The following is a 26607-nucleotide window of genomic DNA, read 5'->3' on the forward strand; positions in this document are numbered from 1 at the left end:
TGAGTCCAAGTTCTGACTCCTTTACTTAATTGTTAGTGCTGAGACCTCAAAGAAGTAATTTCTAACCTCAGAGCATGAATGGCTTCATTTGCAGTTGATGATTTTCAAGGTTCTTCCTGCTCTAACATTCCTTGATTGCCATTTTGGACATCTTAAATAGTCACAGCAAGAAATTGGCTTTAGTATCTTATTAGAGGAAAAGTGGTTAAAAATTAAATTAAAATTAAAGAGCATAGACTGCTAATGTGCATCTATGTCTTCTTGTGCTAGAGGACAACCCGGCTGCATAAACCTCAGCTGGTTATTTCTGCTGAAAATCCCTGAGTATTAAGATACAGTCTTCTGAAGCAGGTGACCATGGGGAAGAGAGTGGCCATCATCGGAGCTGGTGTCAGTGGCCTGGCCTCCATACGGTGTTGCCTAGAGGAGGGTTTGGAGCCCACCTGCTTTGAAAGGAGCAGTGATGTTGGAGGCCTATGGAAATTCTCGGTGAGTAGAATAGCCCATGGACATCAATAGTAGGGAGGTGCCTTCCACTGCAAATCAAATCTGATCAATTCTAATTCTCAAATTTGGAATAAAAATATTCCAGATCTAGAAAGTAAAAATCTTACCTTTCCCATCACACTAATACCCCGCCACCAAAACAACTTAACATCATTAGTGCTTGTCCTGAAAAAGACATCTCCAACTCATTAACATACACTCATACACACACACTAGCTCTCCAGGCTATAAAAGACTCGAATGTAAGTAATTAGACAAACCTTACTATCACTTTCCCATGTAACCGAAAAGACTTTATCCTTTATTGCTCTTAGATACTAAGAGCACGATAAAAAGTTCTGGAGAGGGGTAGAAGTCTTGAGATCTAGTCTCAACTCATGTTCTCTGTTGTTGTAAATGTTATCAAATCAGTTCCAACTCATAGCAATCCTGTATAGGGTTTCTGAGGAGCTGCTGGTGAGTTTGAACCACCGACTTTGTAGCTCAAACTGACCTTGCAGTCAAGTGCTTATCCTATGGTGCCTGGTGGTGGCGGTGTGCCATGGAGTCGGTTCCAACTCATAGCGACCCTTGAACAGGGCTTCCAAAGCTGTAAATCTTTACGGGAACAGAACCCGTAATCTTTCTCCCATGGAACAGCTGGTAGTTTTGAACTGCTGACCTTGCGGTTCACAGCCCGATTCATAACCACTATACTACCAGAGCTGGTGCCTAGCCAGGTAGATTTTAGGCAAGTCATTTTCCATTTCTGGACTTGTAATGCTTGCTTGTCAAATGCAGAGGCTGAAAATTGGGTGACCTCTAATGATGTTGTTGTTAAGTGCCATCCAGTTGGTTTGACTCATAGTCACCCTGGTATGGGGTTTCTGAAGAGTGGATGGTGGGTTTTAACCACTGATCTTGCATTAAGCAGTCCAGTGCTTATTCTACAAAGCTACACCAGGATTCCAGAGTCTAATGCGTTGCTGCTGTTGTTAAGTGCTGTTGAGTCAGTTCCAACTCATAGCAACCCTGTACAGGGTTTCTGAAGAGTGGCTGGTGGATTTGAACTTCTAATCTTGCAGTTAGCAGTCCAGTACTAATCCTACTGTGCCACACCAGAACTCTGGCCTCTAATGTTGTTGTTGTTGTGAAGTGCCGTCGAGTTGGCTCCAACCCATAGTGACCCTGTATAGGGTTTTCGAGGAGCAGCAGGTGAGCTTGAACAGCCAACATTGCCGTTCAAATGGCTTTGCAGTCTCGAGCATTAACCCACAGTGCCATAGCAGGACACCTCTAATGTGGTGGTGGTGGTTATGTGCCATGGACTCAGTTCCGATTCACAGAAGCCCTGTACAAGGTTTCTGAGGCTGAAAATCTTTACGGGAGCAGAAAGCCTCATCTTTCTCCTGCGGAACAGCTGGTAGTTTCGAACTGCTGACCTTGAGGCTGCTGTTCACAGCCCAGTTCATAACCACTACACTACCAGAGTCCTTATTAATTCTAATAGTTTATGATTCTGTGATTAGCTCATCTCTTTGGCAGACATTATAAATTACTATAAATGATTATTTATGTCTTTGTTTATTGAATAAATGGCCTGTCAGCTCCTGGTGTGATGACAAATACAGAGTCAAAAGTGATGGTTTGTTGTTATATAAATAATATCAGATATGTTCATTATAAACAAATGTTTAAATTCTGAAGGCCAGGTGTTAGGGAATGTGAATCCTTCCTGCCCTAACTCTCCCAGCCATTGTGATTGGATTTAGACATCATCGTCACATCTGTCATCTTTGCCTATATTCAGCTGTTCTCAGTTGATGACTAACTGCAGTAACAGTTCTGATAGTGTATATCAGTGCTAATGCAGAGCCCATTTGGAATCATCTCCTGAGTCTTTCTGCTCTTTAATTTTTGGTCCTGAAGTCCCAAGAACATTATTTTCATATGAGAGAAAGATTTTTATTTTGTATTAGAGGGTAATCAAGAGTTAGTTTGGTGTTTTTTTAAGAATTCAACTTTCTTTACATTTCTGGCTCAAGGAGATGAAGCTGCTCTTTATTATCTCATTGTTGTTGTTGTTGTTGTTGTCGTTGTGCCCTAGAGTCTATTTTGTCTCCTAGCGACCCTATAGAACAGAGTAGAACTCCCCATGGCGTTTTCTAGACTGTAATCTTTACAGGAGTAGATTGCCAGGTCACTTATCCCAAGTGGCTGCTGGTAAGTTTGAACCACTGTCCTTTATGTTGGCAGCTGAGAGCTTAATTGCAGTAGCAACAACTAAATGCTGTTTGAGAACCTGTTCTGGCAAAGTTTTGTGCTGGATACTAGGATGAAAAATATGTAACATAATCTCTCTCCATAAATGTTTTCAACTATATTTGTTACGACATAATATAGGTCTACAGTCCCTTGACAACAAATTAGCAAAAACTCATATGCAATAGCAAAATCTGTCCTAAAGTTCTCGAGTCACAAAACATGAGTTGAATCGACATCAGGCTATTTATAGTATCTACTTTTTCTTACTTGGTGTCTCACTGCAGACATCTTATTATATTTGATTACAGGGTGCTACCCCAGACCTCACTAGAAGTATTAGGGACCAAATTACAAATTGTACAAATTCCAAAATATATTAAGCCCCAAGAGGTTTCCAGTAGGAGATTACAGAACTGTACAACAATATGATGGCCTTTGCTGACTATCAGTTCAATGGCCTGAACAAGTGCCTTGAGATTTTAGAGGGTGGGCCATTGAAATCTTAACAGGTCAAGAAAAACTCCAGTAGGAATTGCACTTAATGGATCCCTGAAGGATGTCTTTAGGTGAGGACAGTGGGAGGGGTAGCGGACCATACCTCCAGAGAGCACCATTCTCATCATAATCTGTGAATGATACCTCGTAGACTTGTACAACCGCAATGTGGCGTTACTAGGTGGCCTAGTGGGCAGAGGTTTTGAGGAAAGAATGGCCAACAACAATCCCAGAAGAGCACAAAAATGGCAATGCGCACAAGGTAACCGGGAATCCATGAATTAACCAGATAATCAAATCAGAGAATTTATTTAGGGAAGCAGTAAATGATAGATCAATAAGACACAAAATCACCCTCTAGGTTATCCACAAAAGAGAATATCTCTTTTCCATAAGGTCAGGGTTGTTAAGTACTATTGTATCAGTACCAACTTATAGCAACCCTGTATAGGGTTTCTGAGGAGCGGCTGCCAACCTTTTTGGTTCAAACTGACCTTGTGGTTCAGTGCATAAGTAGAATTCTACTCAAAGACTCAGTGGAGAAGTGAACACATAAAAATATTCCAAACTTCCCTCCCTGCACACACATACACACACACTTTTTTCTAAGTAAACTTACTTGGCACAATGTACAATCAGAGAAGTGTTTTGTTTTGTTTTTAAATGTGTTATATAAGCTTTCCTCATACAAGTCTCTGTTAGGCAGAAGGTGTTCCGGAAGAGAGAAACCTGATAATTCTGAACTTTTCACTATGGGCTTTTTCTGAGAAATAAAAACCAAATGAGGTTTAAACACCAGCAGGCTGAATGTAAGCATGTTTTAAGGTTCGCATACACATAGGGCCTCATGTCCTCAAGAAATTTTATTGCTGCTATAAGAAGAGAGGATAATAAACAGAGTAGAATTAGTCTATACAGGGACAGATTATCTAACAAGTAAGGTAGCACATGCTTGTCTGTGCTTGCTTACTAATCTGTAATGAACAATTTCACAGGTAAGTAAGTAACCAGAAGTCAGGCTGTGATTATCTTACTTATTGAGTAATCTGACACTGGGTCTATATTATTTTGATTTCAAAAGAGAAAAAAGGGAACCAGAGCTTTATGTTTTTCATTTCCATCATTCATCCATTTACTTATTCATTCAAAAAATACATATTGAGAATATCATGTGTAGATTACTGTGTTAGGCATAGTTGCAGATAAGAAGTCCAGCAGAAAGCTACATTTTAGAAACAGAGATAATACAAGTATTATAATAGCTCTAATACAATGTGCTGGATAGCAAGGTCAGTTTGAACTGCAAGGTCAGTAGTTCAAGCTCACCAGTTGCTCCTCAGAAACCCTACACAACATCGCTATGGGTTGGAACCGACTTGACAGCACTTAACAACAACAAGTATGACTAATCTTTAGAAAAAGACATCATATTTGGTAAAGTAGAAGATCGGCAAAATGGAGGGGAAATCTCAATGCCATGGATTGACAATGGGCTCAAGCTTATCAACCACCTGGTCTGAGGACCAGGCAACATTTCATTCTGTTATACATAAGGTTACCATTAGTGGGAGCCAGACAGACAGCAACCAACAATGAAGCAAATATGTATTAGGACCATAAAGACAGCTTACAGCTTCGAGGAAGCAGAAATAAATTGTAATTGGTAAGAGGGATCAAGGACCAAGGAAAGTATGATTAAAAGAGCAACTTATAAACTGGTCTTGGGTGTAATATTCAGAGAAGCCAAAAGGAGACTGAGAAGCAAAAATGGGAATATAAAAGAAGATTAAGTTGTGTTTTAAATAACAAACTCACTGGAATTTGAACAGTGTGGCACAATACTACAAACTACAAGGCTGGGAGTTCAAACCACCAGCTGCTCCTCGGAAACCCTATATAGGATCACTATGAGTCAGAATCTACTCAATTACAATGTTTTGTTTTCTTACAGCGCCGCGTTCGGGACAGCTTCCTGCAGTTTCAATTAGTTTCTTTATTATTAATATTTGGTTTCATGTGTAAGAAAACCCTTAAAATAAAAGTGAGATCTCTGTTATTAATTTTCCTAGTCCACAAGTATATGCATATCATCCTTAAATTAGCCTCTGGCCTTGCCCTCAAGTTGCTTATGTTCTAGTAGGGAAGATGAGATATGAGCAGTTATAACAAAAGACAGCTGGTTATAATGTGCCCACAGCCATCAGAGCTCTTACTCTCAGGCAAGTTCTCTCAGCCAGCAGCAGAGTCTGAGTTTCATTTCCTCTTTAACTGGCTCAACCCACCCACCCCACATATTGAAATAATGAAAGTGGGACAACAGCCAGTTGTTATTCAATATTTAACATTTGTTTTCCTTTGTTTGGATATTAGCCTCTTAGGGAAAATTCCAAGGAACTGTAAAGTACATATTCTTCTCTTTTCTTGTTATGACTGGCTGGGGTCAAGGAGCAAAAGGGCAGAGGTTCTTTAAAGATGGAAATAATCCAAGGTTTCATCGCCTCCATTCCCAGAGCAGAAGAGCCTCCAGTACTTTAGCTAGTCCCCAGCCTGTAGCTCCACCATGCCCTCCCACCAACAAAAGGTACCTGCTACAGGTGACCAGAAAGACTCAAACCTGAGAACATGACAGGCATGAGCTTTCACTCTTCTTCTGACCTGAGCAGACATTTTTAAAGTGACACTGTTGCTGTTGTTAAGTGCCGTCAAGTCGATTCCAACCCATAGTGACCTTGTAGGGTTTCCAAGGAGCAGCTGGTGAGCTTGAACCACTGACCTAGCAGTTCAAATGACTTTGCAGTCTGGTGCATTAGCCCACAGCCCCACACCAGGACTCCAAAAGTGACACTAGAAAAGTTAAAACTCTGAGGTTTGGCCTTTTCTGAGAATTTTCAGGCCCCACACCAGATCTACTGAATGGGAAATCTGCAAGTGGGGCCCCAGAAGTTCTAACAAGCCTTCCAGCAACCATGAGATGGACAGAATTTATTTTCAACTGGAGAAGAAAACAATGATGCCTCAGGCAACCCCCAGAGATCCACTCCTTTCAACTCTTCCAAGCACTTTTGTCTTCCTCTTGCAGAGGGATCTTGGGGAGTGGGTGGGAGACTGAATCCAACCTGCTAGTCCAACCTTTACTTCTTTGCACAAAGTTCCTTCAGGATATCGGGAAGCAGAACTGCCAGCTTTTAAATGTATTTTCAAGACAGCACCTTGTGTGAACTTTTAACCTGTACTTGTAACAAAGAGGAAATGTTTATTTACAATTTAGCCTTCAGCTGCTTCTCAAAAGGAAGCCACTCTTAAATCACACCCACTCACTGCCAATGAGTGGATTGTGATTCATAGTCACCTCCTATGACAGAGTAGAACCGTTCCATACGGTTTCTGAAACTGTAAATCTTTGCCAGGGCAGACAGCCTCATCTTTCTCCCAAGGAGTGACTGGTGGGATTGAACCTCTACCATACTGTTAGCAGGCCAATGCTAACTGTACCACCAGGGCTTCTTTGGAATTACATAGTAGCTTTAATTACACAGTAGCTTTAAAAGGAGATGTCAAGATTTAATGTTCTGAGAACGCTGGTTACTTGAGTGTCTTCAGTGAGTAATGAATACCAGTAACTGTAAACTAAGAATCTCAAGTATAGAATTCATTTACAATGTTGTAGTTAAGTGCCTTCTGACTCATAGCAACCCTGTACAAGGTTCCTGAGGAGTGGCTGATGGGTTTGAACCTCCGACCTTGCAGTTAGCAGTCCAGTGTATGTTTATCCCACAGCATCACAATACAGGGCTCAAAGTGTGGTCTCAGCACCTGTCACATGAGCATAAGGAACTTGTTAGAAAGTAGATTTTTTCAGGCCTCACCCAGACCTACTGAGTGGGGAATCTGGGAGTGGGGCCCAGGAAGTTCTTAAATGTCTTCCAGGTAATTCTTATTGCCCTAAAGTTGGGAAAGCACCCCAATAAAGGGTGTTCTTGCTGCTGGAAGGAGAGATTGCTGACTCTAAGAGTAAATAAAACCTATTGTCAAGTCCATTTCAACTCATAGCAACCCTATAGAACAGGGCAGAACTGCCCTTACATGGTTTCTTTAAGAAAGCTCACTGCCACATGCTTGTCCCATTGAGTGGCTTGTGGATACCAACTGCAGACCTTTTGGTTAACAAATGAGTGTTTAACCATTGCGCCATGAGGGCTCCTCCAAACTTTATATGGCAAATCAAATGGACTGAAAGCCACAGCTTCCCCTGGGCCCTATTGGTGTGTTTTTTAACGTAAGTGTGAGACCAGAATCATTGTTGGTGTCAAAAAAAAAAAAAGAAAGAAAGAAAGAAAACAATTGAAGTGACTATAAAGTCAAAGTTAACACCAAACGATTTGTACTTACTGCTAATCTAAAGTTTGGCAGTTCAAACCCACCCAGAGGTACTCCAAAAGAAAAGACCTGCAATCAGCTTTCATTACGATTCCAGTCAAGCAATGCCTATGGAGCAATTCAACTATGTAATACATTGGAGTCCAAATCAATTTAAGGGCAAATAAGAACCCTAGGGGTAATCAGAGCAAGAGGACTAATGTGGAAAGAGCGCCCTCACTCTGCGCTAGTGCTAACACATTGCATAATTTACAGAGAGCTGAAAATTTTGTAAATATAAAATTAAAAGTTTTCAGTTAACTGACAGCTGAATATTCATTGATGAGACCATCATCTTGCACTTTCCTTTTAAAGCTTTGCCACTTTTCCTAGGACCATGCAGAAGAAGGCAGAGCCAGCATTTACCAGTCTGTGTTCACCAACTCTTCTAAAGAAATGATGTGCTTTCCAGATTTCCCTTACCCTGATGACTATCCTAACTATATGCACCACAGCAAGCTCCAGGAGTACATACAGACATTTGCTCAGAAGAAGAATCTTCTCAGATACATAAAGTTTGAGGTAAGAACTTCATAAATTGTGCCATTGCTAAAAACATGTGTGAGTTAGAGGAGAGGTGAAGATACAGTACTCTGACAGAAATCAGAGCCAAAAGTTTGACCACCTCCCCAATCCAATGTGACTTCAGATCACAAACTGTTTATGTACTACTTTTTTATATTATCCCTGTATTTGTTCTCCAATAGTCTCTGAGTGGAGTCCTGGTGTGGAAGAGTAGGATAAGCACTGGACCACAAGGTTTGTTTGAATAACAAGGTTGGTGGTTCAAACTCACCAACCTCTTCTCAGAAACTGACTTGACAGCACTTAACACAATTTAACAACACAAGTCTTTGAGAGGAGTCCTGATGTGGCACTGTACAATAAGCACTGGAACACAAGGTCGGTTTGAATCTCAAGGTTGGCAGTTCAAACTCACCAGCCACTCCTCAGAAACCCTACACAGGGTCGCTAGGAGTCAAAATCAACTCGATGGCACTTAACAACAACAAATCTCTGAGAAGTAGGAGCCCTGGTGGCACCATGGGTTAAGCATCAAGCTGCTAACCAAAAAGGTGATGGTTCAAACCCACCAGCAGCTCCTTGAGAAAAAAATGAAATAGTGGCTTCCATCAATATTTATAGTCTCAGAACATCTATGGAGCAGTTATCCTCTGTCCTTCAGGGTCACTATAAGTTGGAATTAACTCACCAGCAGTGGGAATCTCTGAGAATTAAAAAAAAACACATAGAAAGTACTGGAGACTGCTATACTATCTTAATGTCCTTCCCAGTCACATGCGTCAATGTTCTAGAAAGAATCACAGTTTCTACATTCAGTGGTTCAGTGCCAATGAGTTGTAGTTCCAGAAAATACAGCATTTGTTCAAACTTCTGCCATTGTAAAGACAATAACAACTTAAATGAATGGTTACCATATTTATCTCTCCCATCTTTCACACACTTAGGTCACTAGATTTCTGCTTACTGAGTCTTAGAAGTTTTAACATAGAGGCATTGTTTCTGTAAACAGTGATAATGCTTTAAATTAGTTTACAACTCTTAACCTCAATGTCAACTCAGCTCACTGCCTTTGAGTCAGTTCTGACCCATATCGATCCTACATAGGTTTTCTAGGACTATAAATCTTAACAGGAACAGACAGTTTCATCTTTCCCCCTATGAGTAGCTAATGATTTTGAACTGCTGACCTTGTGGTTAGCAATCCAACTATTACCCTACAGTATTGTTGTTGTTGTTGTTGTTAAGTGCCTTCGAGTCGGTTCGGATCCATAGCAACCCTGAACAAGGTTTCCGAGGCTGTAAATCTTTATAGGAGCCGAAAGCCTCGTCTTTCTCCTGCGGAGCAGATGGTAGTTTTGAACTATTGACCTTGTGGTTTGCAGCCCAATTCGTAACCACTACACTACCAGAGCTCCTTACCCTACAGCATTATTACTGTTAAATACAGAACATGCATGCTTAGTGAGAAAAACAAGCAGCAAAATCATGAATTGGGATTGGTGGTTATGTGCTATGGAGTCAGTTCTAATTTATAGCGACCCTGCACAGGGTTTACAAGGCTGTAAATCTTTAAGGAAGCAGAAAATCTCATCTTTTTCCCATGGGACGGCTGGTAGTTTCAAAGTGCTGGCCTTGAGATTAGCAATCCAACTCATAGCTACTACACTGCCAGAGATTGTTGTTATTGTTGTTGTTAAGTACCATTGAGTCAATTCCAATGCATAGCAACCCTGTATAGGGTTTTCAAGGAGCAGCTGGTGAGCTTGAACCACCAACCTTGTGGTTCAAACCGACTTTGCAGTCCAGCGTATTAACCCACAGCACCACACCAGGACAGAGATTACATCTCCATAATTACTTTACCTTGATTAGTTCCAAAAAATTCCAGTTATCATTATTGCCTCAATTTATGACAGAAACAGCAAAAAATGTTAATGAAGTTCCTATTGTGTCCTAAGTATTATGCTACCTGTGTATATTATAGTAAGTCCCCAGGTATGAACTTCCAACTCAAGGACAGTTTGACTTGCCTTTTTATATTATATAAATTTGTCTTCACTAGGAAATGATTGATCTAATCCCTGCTCACGATACAGTCGTCATCACAATCACTTTCACTTGTTGCACAGGCAGCTTTTAAATCATTGGAAAGGTTTCCACCCTTTCCATGCCCTGAAGTTAGGCTAAATAAGAGCTGTATGCACTTGTTCTGACTTACCTACAAATTTGACTTCAGACACACTTAGGTATGGTTATCGCCCATAGCCCAGGTAATGCCTGTCTGCCAGAAAAGAAGCCAGCTCTCAGGGCATTTGTAATATAATTGGAAATCAGAATAAATATATTAGGTGTAAGTAATAACATAAAAATTTTAAAGTAATTTTAAATTTTAAAAATTTAAATAATTTAAAAATTTTAAATCAAAAGAGAAGAAAAATATTAAAGAGTAAGCTGATTTACAGATAAAATCACAACTAAAAGAGTCTCCTTGAAGCAAGGATCAACAGTTATGGGGAAGGTAATTTTCTACAGGAAGTAAGATTTGAGTTGTACTTGCTGTAAATGAATAACACCAGTCAGTTCTAACTCACAGCGACCTTATTAGACAAAGAGAATTATCCCGTAGTTTTCTAGGCTGTAATCCCCGCTTGGGAACCCTATACAGGGTTGCTATGAGTCAGAACAGTTTCAGCAGCACTAAACAACAACAATCTTTACTGTAGCATATCACCAGGTGGCCCCCACCCACCTGAACCCCCGTCAGCACCCCCAGCACTGCTGGTGGGTTTGAACTGCTGACCTTTCAGTTAGCAGCCAAGGATTTAACCATTGTTCCACCAGAGTGCCTTTTTGAGTAAAGTTAGGAGCCCTGGTGTGGCACTGTGGGCTAATACATCAGACTGCAAAGTCGTTTGAACTGCAAGGTCAGTGGTTCAAGATCACCAGCTGTTCCTTGGAAACCCTATACAGGGTTGCTATGGGTTGGAATCGACTCAACAGCACTTAACAACAACAACAAGAGAGGTAAAATAATGCTCTGACCCTTCAAGGAGCAATGAGCAAACCAATTTGGTTAGAATGGAAGTGGATCAGCTGGGATTATATGCTCATGTGTATCAGGGAATCCCCATTTTTGGCTTTAAGATAAAAGGTGATTTTGCAATCATGTAAAGAAGTTCAAGATGAGGTCATTCAGAAGTGGCACCCACAGTGCTCTGGGACTCAGTTTCATGATTTTTGGTATGAGGCTTCTATCAACAAGGTTGTCTCAGAATTCAAGACAGTTACTGGAGTTTCAGTCATCACAAGCACATTTGAGGCAAGAAGAAGAAAAGGAAGAGGGAATGATAGAAGGATAGCCTCCCAGACAAACCAGTCCTCTTTCTTGACTCCTCTGGAAAATCTACTGAACAACATCTGCTTATGGTTCATAGACCACTCTATGAAGAGCCTGGGAAATGTTTCCCTTGGCTGGGCACACTTCTACTCCAAACTAAATCAAAGTTCTGTTGGTAAAGAAAAAGAGGAGAACAGATATTAGAATTCTCTGTCTTATAAGAGTTTATAGAAATATCAGAAAATAAGACCAGAGGAGTTGTTGATGTTAAGTGCCGTTGAGTCGGTTCTGACCCATAGAGACCCTGTACAGGGCTTCCGAGGCTGTACATCTTTATGGGAGCAGAAAGCCTCATCTTTCTCCTGTCGAGCAGCTGGTAGTTTCGAACTACTGACCTTGCGGTTTGTAGCCTGATTCGTAACCACTACGCAACGAGAGCTCCTTAATATTTGAGAAAGCATTATGCCCTCAAAATGGTAGTCAAGTGGGGGACTGGATAATAGAAGAAAGACCAAAGCTAGATATAAATGCATATAAGGAAGTTTCAAAAAGCTTATGGAAAAATGGAACTACAACATAATGGAATTTCTCCACAAACTTTTTGAAGATCCCTTGTATTCATACTGTAAATATGGCTACTAAGGAGTCCTGGTGATGCTGTGGATTCAGCATTGGGCTGCTCTAACTACAAGCCCAACAATTCAAATCTAGCAGGTGCTGTGCAGAAGACAGATGAAGCTGTGTGATCATGTAAAGATTTACAGCCTGGCAACTGTACATACAGTCATTATGAGTCAGAATTGACTCAATGACAATGGTTTTGGCTTGCTTTTCTTTTGATAATAGGGAAGCAGCTAATATTTCTACTGGTCAGTATATATACAAAACAGCAGAGACCAGGAGGTGAACCTTCAAAGAATTCCTATTTATTGAGTAGACAGAACGTGAAGCCAGAGAAGGAAGAATCCATGGATTCCAATAGAGAACAGCAGTAAGAAAACAAATCAAGAATTTGTTACAACTGATGATATATGGAGGGGATAATAATCAATGTAATGAAACAAGCTATATGAATGGTTGAATGTGAAGCTGATGATGTGCCCTGTAAACTTTCACTCAATCCAAAATAAAAACATTTAATTAAAAAAAAAAAAAAAAAAGAATCTGTTACATGGCTATTTCACAAGAATGTTGTTGTTAAGTGCCATTGAGTTGGTGTTGACTCATAACAATGCTGTATAGTGTTTCCCAGGTTGTAAATCTTTGCAGGAGCAGAAAGTCTCTTCTTTCTCCCAAGGACAGCTAGTGGCCTGGAACCGCCATCCTTGTGGTTTACAGTCCAGTGCTTATTGTACAGACCCATTGTGTTCCCATTTCACAAGAATCCTCAGTGTTATTTATTCTAAATCTATTAGCTCTATGTCAAAAAGTGAATGATTTCCTTATGAGATTTGAAGAGTCACCTAAGATTCACTGTGATGCTCACTGTAATATCTTTACATTTTTTTTTTTTTAATGACCAGGAAAGCACATAATAATTATTTTAACTAAAGAAATACTGTAAGGAAAACCAACCAAACATAGAGTTGTCAATAGGAACAATTTATTTCTGTTTTGTTTTGCTTTTGTTTTTTAGACCCTGGTTTCCAGTATAAAGAAATGTCCCAGTTTCATAGTCACTGGTCAATGGGATATCGTTATTGAAAAGGATGGGAACCAGGAATCTATTATCTTTGATGCTGTAATGATTTGTTCAGGACATCATGTATATCCCAATCTGCCAACTAATTCCTTTCCTGGTAAATTTGGAGTTTATATGTTTATTAATCTGGTGGGTTTATATACAGAGGAGTCCTAATGGCACAGTGGTAATTCTGCAGGAGAAAGGTATGGAAGTCTGCTTCCGTCAAGATTGACACATTTGGAAACTCTCTGGGACAGTTTTACTCTCTCCTATAGAGGAGCTCTGGTAGCGTAGTGGTTACGAATCGGGCTGCGAACCTTAAGATCAGCGGTTCGAAACTACCAGCTGCTCCGCGGGAGAAAGATGAGGCTTTCTACTCCCGTAAAGATTTACACCCTTGGAAACCCTATACAGGGTCGCTATGGGTCGGAACCGACTCGATGGCACATAACAACAACAACAAATAGAGTTGCTATGAATTGGGATAGACTTGACTGCAGTGGGTTTGGTTTGAGTTTATAGAAACATCAAGGGTTTAAACACGTTTTCCACAGATAGTGTATAATTATTGTCCTTAAGGCTCCAAAACTTTGAAGAAAAATTATCTAAATCTGACAGTATGTGAAATACAGTAATAAATGGTTTCCTGAACCTAGATCTTAAAATAATAAAAAAAGATGTAAGTCACAGATGAGACTATAGCAAAGGTTCTGATTTTAGAGACAGTAACATAAGTCTAAGTCTTGAGTGCTCATAGAGTCTCTGAGTAGAGTTACATCCAAAGTAGAGTGTAGGCACCAAAAATCTCATTTTTGTTTGTTATTTATAAGGGAAGCCTGGATTTTCTCATTTCTAGATCTACAATTTGCAAATTAACTTTAAAAAAATCTCAATGATGGTGTTTACATGTTGGGGTGTGGAGGGAGTACTCCATTACTCCCTCAATGTGGCAAAATCAAATAAATACAAATACAGCAATAGACCTTCCGTCCTTCATCCCTTGAGTCCTTCCTTCTTTCTTCTCCTCCTCCCTCTTTCCCCTTTTTCTTTTCTTCTTCCTTTCCTTTTAATAGAAGTACATGTCCTTTCAAAGACATTAGAGTCCCCATCTCATGGCATGATGTTTGCAGGTTGAGATGAATAAAAGAAAGAGTGACAGTCACGGCCAGATGATTACAAGAATGAATGTTGTTGTTGAGTGCCATCATGTCGGTTCTGACTCAAAACAACCCTTTCTGAGGAGTGACTGGCGAGTTTGAACAGCCAACCTTGCAGTTCAAACTGACATTGCAGTCCAGTGCTTATCCTACAGTGCCACACATTAGGAAGCAGCATTATTCCACTAAGGAACCCTGTTATGTAGTGGGTTACAAGTTTGACTAACTGCAAGATCAGCAGTTCAAATTTACCAGTACTCTGAGGAAGAAAGGTGAGGCTTTCTGCTTTCATTAAGATTTACAGCCTCAGAAAGCCTATACAGGGTCACCGGGAGTTAGAACCAACTATACAGCACACAATCACCACTACCATCATTATTCCACTAATTCCTTACCAGACAACCTTAAATACGTCACTTAACTTCTTTGTCTCAATTTCCTCATCTTTTAAAACAGGATTAATACTAACACCTACCATTAAGAAGGAGTTCTAGTGTGGCACTGTAGGATAAGCACTGGACCATAAGATCAGTTTGAACCACAAGATCAGCAGTTCAAAATCACCAGCTGCTCCTCAGAAACCCTATACAGGGTCACTATGAGTCAGAACTGACTTGACTATGGCACTTAACAGTAACAACCATTAAGGAATGTTAGCAACATTAAATGAGTTAAAACACGTAAACTATTTTGCAGAGGGTCTAACCCACCCACAGTAAATACTCAATAAATATTGGCTATAGTCCTGGTGTGGTGCTATGAGATAAGCACTGGACCAAAAGGTCATTTTGAACCACAAGGTCAGTGGTTCAAACTCACCAGCCACTCCTTGAAAACCCTATCCTGTGTTGAGTTGGAACCAACTAGACAGCATATGCCAACAATTGCTATTGTCAAATTATAAGTTCCCATACATTAATTTGGGGGTTTTGTTTGTTTTTAAGACTTTTTTTTAAAAAAATTAATATTAAGTGCCATTGAGTCATTTCTGACTCATGCTGTTGTTAAGTGCCATCAAGTCACTTCAGACTCATAGTGATCTTGTATAGCATTTCCAAAGAGTAGATGATGGCTTTGAACTGCCAACCTTGTGTTTAACAATCTAGTACCTATCCTACAGCACCATACCAGGGTTTTTAAAGAGTTTTGGTTAGCCATCAAAAAATGAATGAAAAAGAAAAAGAAAGTCTTCATAATTTCATCTGTGAATCAATTAAAGCCATTCTCTGTCTTCCCCTCAGGCCTAGAAAATTTTCAAGGAAACTACTTCCATAGCCGTGACTACAAGGGCCCAGATGCTTTCAAGGGAAAGAGGGTCCTAGTGATTGGCCTTGGGAATTCAGGATCTGACATTGCTGTTGAGCTCAGTCGTCTAGCTGCACAGGTACATGATTAAAAGGATTTTGGGCAATAAAGGTATGTTAGACCCGGTCTACTAAATCAACAGCCGAGACCCTGCAGATGGTGTTTGCCATGCCATTCCTTTTGTGTGCATCCTTTAAGACATTTTCTACAAAAAGCAAGGTAAAATGACTCATGCTAATAAGGAAATACAGTCTGCTTGAATTATAGGTATGTCTATGAGTGTGTATGTATATGTGTATTGTTTTAATTTTATCCTCTGATCACCTCCAACTAGCTTAATTGCTAGTCAGCTTCTACCTTTATTTGACAGTCAGAATCGACTCAACAGCAATGGGTATGTTTTGGGGGGACCAGGCAAAAGTTGTGCAGTCCTGGTGTGGCACTGTGGGTTAATGCACTGGACTGCAAAGGGTCACAGGGTCAGTATGGGTCAGAACCAACTCAACAGCATTTAACAACAACAACATGCAAAAGTTACTGGTTTGCCATCCTGTTTCTTGCTATCATTTATTAATGGAACAGAAAGTGCTTGACAAATATTTTTCATCTATTATGTGCCAGAACTGTTAGGCTCTGTTGTGGTCTTTGCTGTTAAGTGCCACTGAGTCAGTTCTGACATACAGTGACCCTGTATAGAGTTTCCAAGGAGCAGCTGGTGGATTTGAACTACCAACCTTGTGGTTAGCAGTCCATTACTTATCCTATAGTACCATATACAAGGACTATGTTAGGCTCTGGGGAACCAGAAATAAACTGGACTACTTCCTGACTTTAAGAAGCAGTCAACATAGAGAGGTCAATTAATAGGTACACAGAACATCACAGAAGGAGGTATTAACCTTCCAGTTGAGTTTGGTGGTGTTGGCAGCACCTTGAAGAGAGAACCCAACTTTGCCTGAATGAAGTCAAGGAAGGCTTCCCAGAGAACTCCAGACTGAGACACACACAACCAGTAGTAGACTCTTAAGAATCTTAATTTATTTTTTTTAAATGCTCAAATAAATTTATAAATAGTATATAAAGAAAACCTAAGGATTTTTTAAAAAGGTAAAAGGTAAAATTTCCTTGAATATTACAAAGATGATAAGGTGTCTATATTTCTTTTTGAAACCAACTCTTAAAAACTTCTCTTATACCAACTGCATATACAGCTCTTCTTTTGACCCTAATCACCCATAGGTAGGTCAGATCTCATGCATTCAGGGGCACGGTCCTCTAAAATGCTAAGTCGACACAAGACTTTAGACAGCACCTGTAAGTGGGAGGTCTCTAGAACACCTTCGCTTCTGAACTGCTGGCTACAAATTCAGTAGTTCTCACTGCCTCCTTGGATTCCACAATTGACTAAAATGATTCACTAAACTTAGAAAGTTCTATAATTACAGTTTAATACAAAGAATATAAATCAAGATTGGCATTAAAAAAGTGATGCATAAAGTGAGATCTAAGAGGGTTTCAAACAGTTTCCATGTCCCAAAGATCTCTCCTCTACCTGCATTACTCTCCTCTACCTGTATGTACATCAGTGTCTTTCCATCAATGAGGAAGCCCCCACAACTTCAGTTGCAGAGTTCTTGTTGGTGGTGGTAGTAGTTTTGTGCCATCAAGTCGGTTCTGACTCATAGTGTCCCTGTATAAGGTTTCTAAAGCTGTAAATCTCTATGGGAGCAGAAAGCCTCATCTTTCTACCACGGAGCAAATGGTAGATTTGAACTGCTGACCTTGCTGTTAGCAGCCCAACTCATAATACACTATGCTACCAGACTTCATTATGTAGGCATGATTGAGCAAATCACTGGTCACATGACTGAAGTCAATCTCTTACCCCCTTCCCAGATGTACTGATATCATTATCACTATTACTGGCATTGCCAGTCCCAAACCTGAGTCATTCCATTAGCATAACCTATCAAGTGCAGTCTTGATGTGGCACTGTAGGACGAATTAGGCTGCGAACCTCAAGGTCAGCAGTTTGAAACTACCAGCTGTTCCACAGGAGAAAGATGAGGCTTTCTGCTTCCGTAAAGACTTACAGCCTCAGAAACCCTGTACAGGGTCACTATGAGTCGGAATCAACTCCACAGCACATAACCACCACCACCATCACTAACCACAAGGTTGGCGGTTCAAACCCACCAGCTGCTCCTTGGAAATCCTATGACTCAATGACACTTAACAACAGGTGCAGTGGTCCATCAGCTCTACATAAATAATAAAGGGATTCCAATCACTAGGGAAATTCCCAAAGTTTAAAGTTAACATCCCAGGAATCAAGGACAAAGTCCAAGTTCCTTGGTTAAAATAAATCTTAACCCAACAAATGGGTTGCCTACTTTTTAAAAATTGACAAGCAGCTAGGCTCTCAGGAGGCAATTTTCTTCCTTTGGAATACCCAGCAGAATGTGGGATGTAGAACACTGGAAAAAAGAAACTAGGGAATAGTAGGAGAAACAGATAACAGAATTAAATCTTTAGCATTTCTTCAGACTAAAATGAGAAAGATAGCCATATTGTCTCCATCCAAACCTACCTACCACCACCACTGAGCCTTGCTAGTTTGGCTAGTCTCATCCAGACCTGCTATCTTAGTCTATGAAGATTAAGCCTATCACAGCTGAATGCAGGGCTCTCTTATCCTGAGATAGTTCTACCTCTTTCAACAAGTCACTGTTGTTGTTAAGTACTGACTCATAGTGACCCTGCACGGGGTTTCTGAGGCTGTAAATCTTTACGGGAGTAGAATGCCTCATCTTTCTCCCATGGAACCGCTGGTAGTTTTGAACTGCTGACCTTGAGGTTGGCAGCCCAACTTGTAACCACTACATTACCAGAGCTCCTACAAGTCACTAGCCCTCTGGAAAGGTGAGGAGTAGTACTTCCTCTTCCTCATTTTAATTATGGGCTATTTATCTTATGTCAATGGAGCTCTGGTAGCATAGGGGTTATGAATTGGTCTGTGAACCTCAAGGTCAGCAGTTCAAAACTACCAGCTGTTCCGCAGGAGAAAGATGGGGCTTTCTGCTCCCGTAAAGATTTATAGCCTTGGAAACCCTGTACAGGGTCGCTATGAGTCAGAACTGACTCCACAGCACATAACCACCAACCACCATCTTATGTTACGTTTCAAAAAGTGCTACAGCTGCTCCTTGAAAACCCTATACCGGGTCACTATGAGCCAGAACTAACTTGACAGCACTTAACAACAAGAACTACTTGAATACTGAGGGAACATATGGGGAAAGTACCCATTAGAATTGTGTCCTGATGCTTGTTTCTCACAAAGTGATATTAAAATCGATGTTATCTTTCACTCTCAGGTTATGATCAGCACCAGAAGTGGTTCCTGGGTCATGAGTCGGGTTTGGGATGATGGCTATCCTTGGGACATGGTGTATGTTACCCGCTTCGCATCCTTTCTCCGGAATGTCTTTCCTCCACTTATCTCTGACTGGTTATACGTCAAGAAGATGAACACCTGGTTTAAGCATGAAAATTATGGCTTGATGCCTTTAAATGGGTACTACAAATAATGCATATTGTATTATTCAAAAGAGTCAGGCACTAGTTTAAATTGATGAGAATCCTGGTGTGGCACTGTAGGATAAGCAGTCAACCACAGGGTCAGTATGAACCACAAGGTCAGTGGTTCAAACTCACCAGCCACCTCTAGGACACCCTATACAATGTCACTATGAGTCAGGATGACTCAATAGCACTTAGTAACAATAATAACAGTTTAAATTGAATTCTTTCTCTTTAGGTCTTATTTTGGAGTCCTGGTGTGGTGCTGTATGATAAAATTTAGACTGCTAACCACCAGTGGCAGTTCAAACTCACCAGTCACTCCTCAGAAACCCTGTACAGGGTTGCTATGGGTTGGAACTGACAACAGGTCTTAATTTGGTTGCCTCATTGAGACTGATGGGATGGAATTAGGGGCCATACAGATGACAGTATGTGCCCAGAGGGCTACATTCAGGATGAAAGTCTCGTTAAAATTAATCTAGTGGAGTAAAAAGAGTCAAAAGTATCTAAATACCTATGGTTTCATTCTAGGTAGAAGACTAGGTACATCAGTGTTGTTGTTAATGTTAAGTGGCATTGAACTGGTTTTGACTCATAGTGATCCTAAATCAGATTTTCCAGGAGTGACTGACTGGTGGGTTTGAACCATCAATCTTGTAGTTAACAGCCCAGTGCTTATCCTACAGCACCACAGTAGAACTCAATTGAGGGGCATAGGGGTTAGGATTTGCTACACATATTTATAGAGGGCATGTTTCCTAGAGGAAACCCCTAATAATCCCTAGAGGGGAAAAAAATGTTGATTTTATTCATTTAAATTTATGTTTATTATAATAGAAATTTTGAAGCCTGAGATGGTTCAGAGATTTTTGCCATAAGAGTATAATTACAGATATATTTTGGTTTTGCCATCTAGGCAATTAAAATGTAGTTTGGGAGATATATTCTTGCCAAGAACTAAACTCCCCTTCTGAAAGGCTCTTAATTCCTCTAAGATATTTGTCAATGATGTCTTCTCTTTCCTCTCTTTGGTGTAGGGGTGTGGGTAAGGGGTGGGATAAAAAAGACTTGTTTAGTTTACCTCAATTTTGCCACCTTATAAGATAAAAAGGACAGGTTCCAAGTTATAGATTTAGAAGAAGTTGAGGAGATGAGAGACATATTCCAAGATTTATAGTTTCTTTGTGTCTGAGATACTTAGAGAATATTCCAGAGTCCCTAAAGGAGACTTAAGTCAAAATGAAGTGGACCATCAAGAAAAATATCATCCCTAGAATTTTAGCTACTAAAGTGTAGTATTAAGGCCATTATATTTTCTTTTGTGATCACAGCTGATGAAACAAAACCAAATGTGATGATAAAATATCCCAAGCAATGCAAGTCTGATTTCTCCATTGATGCCTTAAAAGTTGTAATAATAGCTCACTTATAATATGGTGACATACCAGTCAGTTTTAAGTGCTTCATAAAAAATTGTTCATTTACTCCTCAACCTTGTGAGGTAAACTCTATATTATCCCCATTTTATAGATAAGGAAGCAGGGAAGTGATAGCCAATAAGAGATAGAGCTGGTTATAAGCACGGGCCTTCTGGCTCCAGAGTCTGCACTTCGAACCACTTTATTATATCTAGGAATTTATTTTGTTCTCATCTATTTGGTGAATTTCCTACATGAATGCTATAAGTACCCATGAGACAATCTCCAAGTTTCCAGGAGAAATAAAAGGCAGCTCAGACAGAATTGCTTAGGATTGTTACAGGCAATAGGAAAGAAACCACCACAAGAGGAGATAAATCATTGACTCTCATGCTGATGTTTAACTACTCAAATTTGGTTTTATTGCTGGGAGCTGCTGCAAACATTTCTTGAAATGAAGAACTTTATAGTAGGGACTTGTCTTATTTCTGCATAGCCCTCTGAGGAAAGAGCCTGTGTTCAACGATGAGCTTCCATCCCGTATCCTGTGTGGTGCTTTGTCCATTAAGCCCAGTGTGAAGCTGTTCACGGAGACCTCAGCCATGTTTGAGGATGGCACCATGTTTGAGGCCATCGACTCTATCATCTTTGCAACAGGTTATAATTATGCTTACCCTTTCCTTGATGACTCCATCATCAAAAGCAGAAACAATGAGATCACCTTGTTTAAAGGCATTTTCCCTCCACATATGGAGAAGCCAACGTTGGCTGTGATTGGCCTTGTCCAGTCCCTTGGGGCTGCCATTCCCACAGCTGACTTGCAGGCTCGCTGGGCTGCTAAAGTATTTGCAGGTAGGTGAGCCATTCTCTCTTTCATTCATTTATTGAACAACTATATATTCCCACCACTCGTCTTTCAGTTTCTCAAACTATGGTGGATTGTGTGTTGCTGTGATACTAGAAGCTATCCCCTCAGTATTTTAAATACAAGTAGGGTCACCCATGATGAACAGGTTTCAGCAGACTTTCCAGAATAAGACAAACTAGGAATAAGGAATAAGGAGAGGTAGACCACTTCTGAAAGGTTAGCCACTGAAAATCTTATGAATAGTAGTGGAACATTGTCAGATATAGTGCCAGAAGATGAGCCCCTAAGATTGGAAAGTACTCAAAATATGACTAGGGAAGAACTGTGTCCTCCAAGTAGAGTTGACCTTAATGATGTGGATGGAGTTAAGCTTTAGGGACCTTTATTTGCTGATGTGGCATAACTCAAACTGAGAAGAAATAGGTGCAAGCATCCATTTATAAGAACGTAGAATGTTCAAAGTATGGCTCTAGGAAAATAGGAAGTTGTCAAAATGAAATGGGATGCATAAAGATCAATATTCTAGGCATTAGTGAGGTAAAGTGGAAAATTACTGGGCATTTGGAATCAGACAATCATGGTTTACTATGCTAGGAACAACAAATTGAAGAGTGATGGTGCTACATTCATTGCATAAAAGAACATGTCAAGATCCATCTTGAAGTACAATGCAGTCTGTGATAGGATAATATCCATATGACTACAAGGAAGACCAGTTAACACCACTATTATTCAAATTTATGTACCAACCACTAAAGCCAATGATGACAAAATTGAAGAATTCTACCCATTTCTTCAGTCTAATATGAATCAAGATATATTGATAATTACTGATGATTGGAATGCAAAATTTGAAAACAAAGAGGAAGGATTGATTGTGGTGGTTGTATGTGCCGTGGAGTTAGCTCCGACTCATAGCGACCCTGCATAGGGTTTCTGAGACTGTAAATCTTTACAGGAGCAGAAACCTCATCTTTCTCCCATGAAATGCCTGGTAGCTTCAAACTGCTGACCTAGAGGCTAGTAGATCTACTCATAACCACTATGCTTATAGTTGAAAATAAGGCCTTGGTGATAAAATATGTTGGAGGTGTTGTTATTGTTAAGTGCTGTCAAGTTGGTTCCTACTCATAGTGACCCTATATAGGGTTTCCAAGGAGCAGCTGGTGAGCTTGAACCACCAACTTTGCAATGGAAACTGACTTTGCAGTCCAGCACATTATAATAATAGAATTTTGCAAGACCAACTTATTCACTGCAAATAACTTTATTCAACAACGCAAAATGCAAATCTACACATGGACCTCACCAGAAAGACTACACAGGAACTAAACTGACTACATCTGTGGGAAGAGACAAGGGAGAAGCTCATCAGCCAAACAAGGCCAGGAGCCAATGTGGAATAAACCATCAATTGCTCATATGCAAGTTTAGACTAAAGTTGAAGAAAACTGAAAAAAGTCCACAAGAGCCAAAATGTGACCTTGGACATACCCACCTGAGTTTAAAAACCATCTCAAGAACAGATTTGATGCATTAGACACTAATGACCAAAGACCAGAAGAGCTGTGGGTTGACATCAAGAACATCATACATGAAAACACAAAAGATAATTTAAAAGACAGGAAAAAAATAAAAGATCACAGTGGATTCAGAAGAGACTCTCAAACTTCTTCTTGAGCATACAGAAACTAAAGCAACTGGAAGAAATGATGAAGTAAAAGAGGTGAACAGAAAATGTCAAAGGGCAGCTCATGAAGACAAAGTCAAATATTATAATGAAGTGTGCAAAGACCTGGAGTTATGGGGGAAATATTGAATTATGCTGAAAACATTAAAATATATTGAATGATGCTGGAAGCACAGAGTCCCTGTACTAAAAAGAATTGGTTGACATTCAATCATTTCAAGAGGTACCATGCAATCAAGAACTAATGGCACTGAAAGAAGTTCGGGCAACACTCAAGGCATTGGTGAAAAACGATTCCAGGAATTTATGGAATACAAATTGAAATTGTTGAATGAACTGAAACAGCAGTGGAGGTATTCACCTTTCTATGTCAAGACAGCTACCTGGACAACCAATTGGAAGAGATCCATAACTGTTCTTATTCAAAAGAAAGCTGACCCGACGGAATGTGGAAATAATTGCACAATATCATTATTATCACATAAAAGTAAGATGTTGCTGAAGATAAGACAAAAATTATTGCAGCAGTACATCGATAAGGAGTTACCAGAAATTCAAGATAGATTCAGAAGAGGACGTGGAATCAGGGATATTATTACTGACATCTTGACTGAAAGCAAAGAATATATAAAAGATGTTTATTTGTGTTTTATTGACTATGTAAATACATTTGACTGTGTTGGATCATAACAAGCTATGGATAACATTGCAAAGAATGGGTATTCCAAAACACTTAGTTGTGCTCATGAGGAACATGTACAAAACAAAGAGGCAGTCATTAAAACAGAATTAGGGGATACTGAATGGTTATCCAGGGTTTTATTCTTTCACCATACTTATTCAATAGGTATGTTGCATAAGTAATCTGTGAAGTTGGATTATATGAAGAAGAATGTGGATCAGAATTAGAGGCAGACTCATTAACAACTTGTAATATGGAAATGATACAACCTTGCTTGCTGAAAGTGAAGAGAACATGAAATACTTGATGAAGACCAAAGACTACAGCCTTCAGTATGGATTGTACCTCAATGTAAAGAAAACGAAAATGCTCACAACTGGACCAATAAATAACATCATGATAAATGGAGAAAAGGTTGAGTTGTCAAAGACTTCAATTTGCTAGGATCCACAATCAATGCTCATGGAAGCAGCAATCAAGAAATTATATGACATTGCATTAGTCAAATGTGCTGCAAAAGATCTCTTTAAAGTATTAAAAAGCAAAGATGTCAGTTTGAGAACTAATGTGAGCTTGACCCAAGCTATGGTATTTTCAATTGTCTAATATGTATGTGAAAGTTGAACAATGTATAAGGAAGACAGTAGAAGAAATGATGCATTTGAATTATGGTTTTGGCAAAGCATATTGAAAGTACCATAGATAGCCAGAACAACAAACAGTTCTGTCTTGGAAGAAGTATAGCCAGAATGCTCCTTAGAAAGTGAGACTTTGTCTCTCATACTTTGGAAATATTCTCAAAAGGGACCAGTCCCTGGAGAAGAACATCATGCTTGTAAAAGTGGAGGGTCAACAAAAAAGAGGAAGACCCCCAACAAGTTAGATTGACATGGTGGCAGCAACAAAGGCTCAAACATAATAACTGTGAGGATGGCACAGGACTGGGCAGTATTTCGTTCTGCTGTTCATAGGGTCACTATGAGTCAGAACTAACTAGATGGTATCTGACAACTATATGCTAAGCATTATGCTAGTGACTAGGGATACAACTGGAACAAGACAGACATGTTCCTTGACCTGATAGCAATCATAATGCAAAATGGGGGAGAAATACCACCATAAGAGAAGTTTTAGGGTGTCTTGTTCGGGGAAGTTAGTGAATTATTCCAGGCTGAAGAAACACATAAAGTTGAGGAATAGCATGTGTGTGTGAGGAGCCAGAAACAAGTTGGTGGGTAGGGATATAAAGCAGGGAATAGCAAGAATTTGAGGAAGGAGTCAGAATATGGAGAGCCTTATAAATTGTGTAAAGAGCTTAGAATTCTCTGAGGGAAATTGGGATGATTTTGCAAGGTTTTAAGCAAGAGAGAGCACCATGGCATCATTAGGATTGGTGTTACCCAGTGAGAAAATTTATGGTGTCACCACCCCCTCCCCGATGGACCTCCTCCCATACAGACCATACAGAGTCCTTAAGTAACATTTTTATTCATCTCAATCATAGAATAATAGGTGGTAAATATAGTTGTAACTTGCTTAAATGTAATTTTTCTTAGAGTATATGAATACTAACAATAAAATCATTTTATAAATTCTTTCTACTTTGAATTAAAATATTACATTGTTAGTAACTGAGAAGAAGTCTTCCTTTTTAAAATTTTGCTCCTTTTCCTTTAATTAATACTTCTCAAAAAGGTAACTGATATATATATATAGGTTCACACTACTATTTACCACAACATTGTAGCCAAAATACCAGAATATTTGACAAAACCAGAAACTATAAAAGCACCTGTGAATTATTCTTCTGTTGAGGTGCCAAAGACAATCCTCTAAATCCAAAAGCTTTTAAAGACATTGTTGTTACTATTACTGTTGACTTGTCAAGAGATGTCAAGTCAGTTCTGACCCATAGCAACTCCATATTGGGTTTCCGAGGAGTAGCTTGTAACCTTGAACCACTCACCTTGCCATTCAAACTGACTTAACAGTCCAGAGCATTAACCCACAGCACAGCACTACACCAGGGCTTGTTGCTGTTATGTGCCATCAATTCATTCCCATCTCATAATGACCTTGTGCACAACAGAACAAAACACTGCCCAGCTCCGTTCCATCTTCACAGTTATTATATTTGAGTCCATTGTTGTTGCAACTGTGTCAATCCACCTCACTGGGGGTCTTCCTCTTTATCACTGCCCCACCACTTTACAAGCATTGTGTCCTTCTCCAGGAACTGATCCCTCCTGACAAATGTCTAAAATACAAGAGACGAAGTCTTGCCATTCTCACCACTAAGGAGCATTCTGGCTGTATGTTTTCCAAGGCTAATTCATTTGTTTTTCTAGCAGTCCATGGTACTTTCCATATTCTTCAATGTTGTCAGGTGCCATCGAGTCGGAACCGACTCATAGCGACCCCATGCACAGCAGAACGAAACAATGTCTGATCCTGGGCCAACCTCACTATCCATTGAGTTGGCCGACTCATATCGACCCCATGAACAGGGTTTCCGAGGCTGTAAATCTTACAGGAACAGAAAGCATCTTTCTCCCGTGAAGCATCTGGTAGTTTTGAACCACTGACCTTGTGTTTTGCAGCCCAATTAGTAACCACTACACTACCAGAGCTCCTTTTAAGCAAGTAGGTGTGTGTATAAGTCCAACTGAAACCAAAAGACCTGCCTAGCTAAGC

General features: G+C 39.9%; 1 protein-coding gene across 2 annotated transcripts in view; it reads left to right on the plus strand.

Moving 5' to 3' along the window:
- Nucleotides 1-357: 357 nt before the first annotated feature.
- LOC102814905 (putative dimethylaniline monooxygenase [N-oxide-forming] 6-like) overlaps nt 358-26607 on the plus strand; it is a 36056-nt gene continuing 9806 nt past the window's right edge. For both annotated transcript variants that reach the window (XM_006872640.1, XM_006872641.1), the window contains exons 1-6: nt 358-489; nt 7996-8184; nt 13161-13323; nt 15607-15749; nt 19048-19247; nt 21170-21525. In XM_006872640.1, the coding sequence (XP_006872702.1) occupies nt 358-489; nt 7996-8184; nt 13161-13323; nt 15607-15749; nt 19048-19247; nt 21170-21525 (1183 nt within the window). The remainder of the gene's footprint in view (nt 490-7995; nt 8185-13160; nt 13324-15606; nt 15750-19047; nt 19248-21169; nt 21526-26607) is intronic.

The sequence above is a fragment of the Chrysochloris asiatica genome, unplaced genomic scaffold, assembly GCF_000296735.1.
Source record: "Chrysochloris asiatica unplaced genomic scaffold, ChrAsi1.0 scaffold00207, whole genome shotgun sequence".
NCBI lineage: Eukaryota > Metazoa > Chordata > Mammalia > Afrosoricida > Chrysochloridae > Chrysochloris > Chrysochloris asiatica.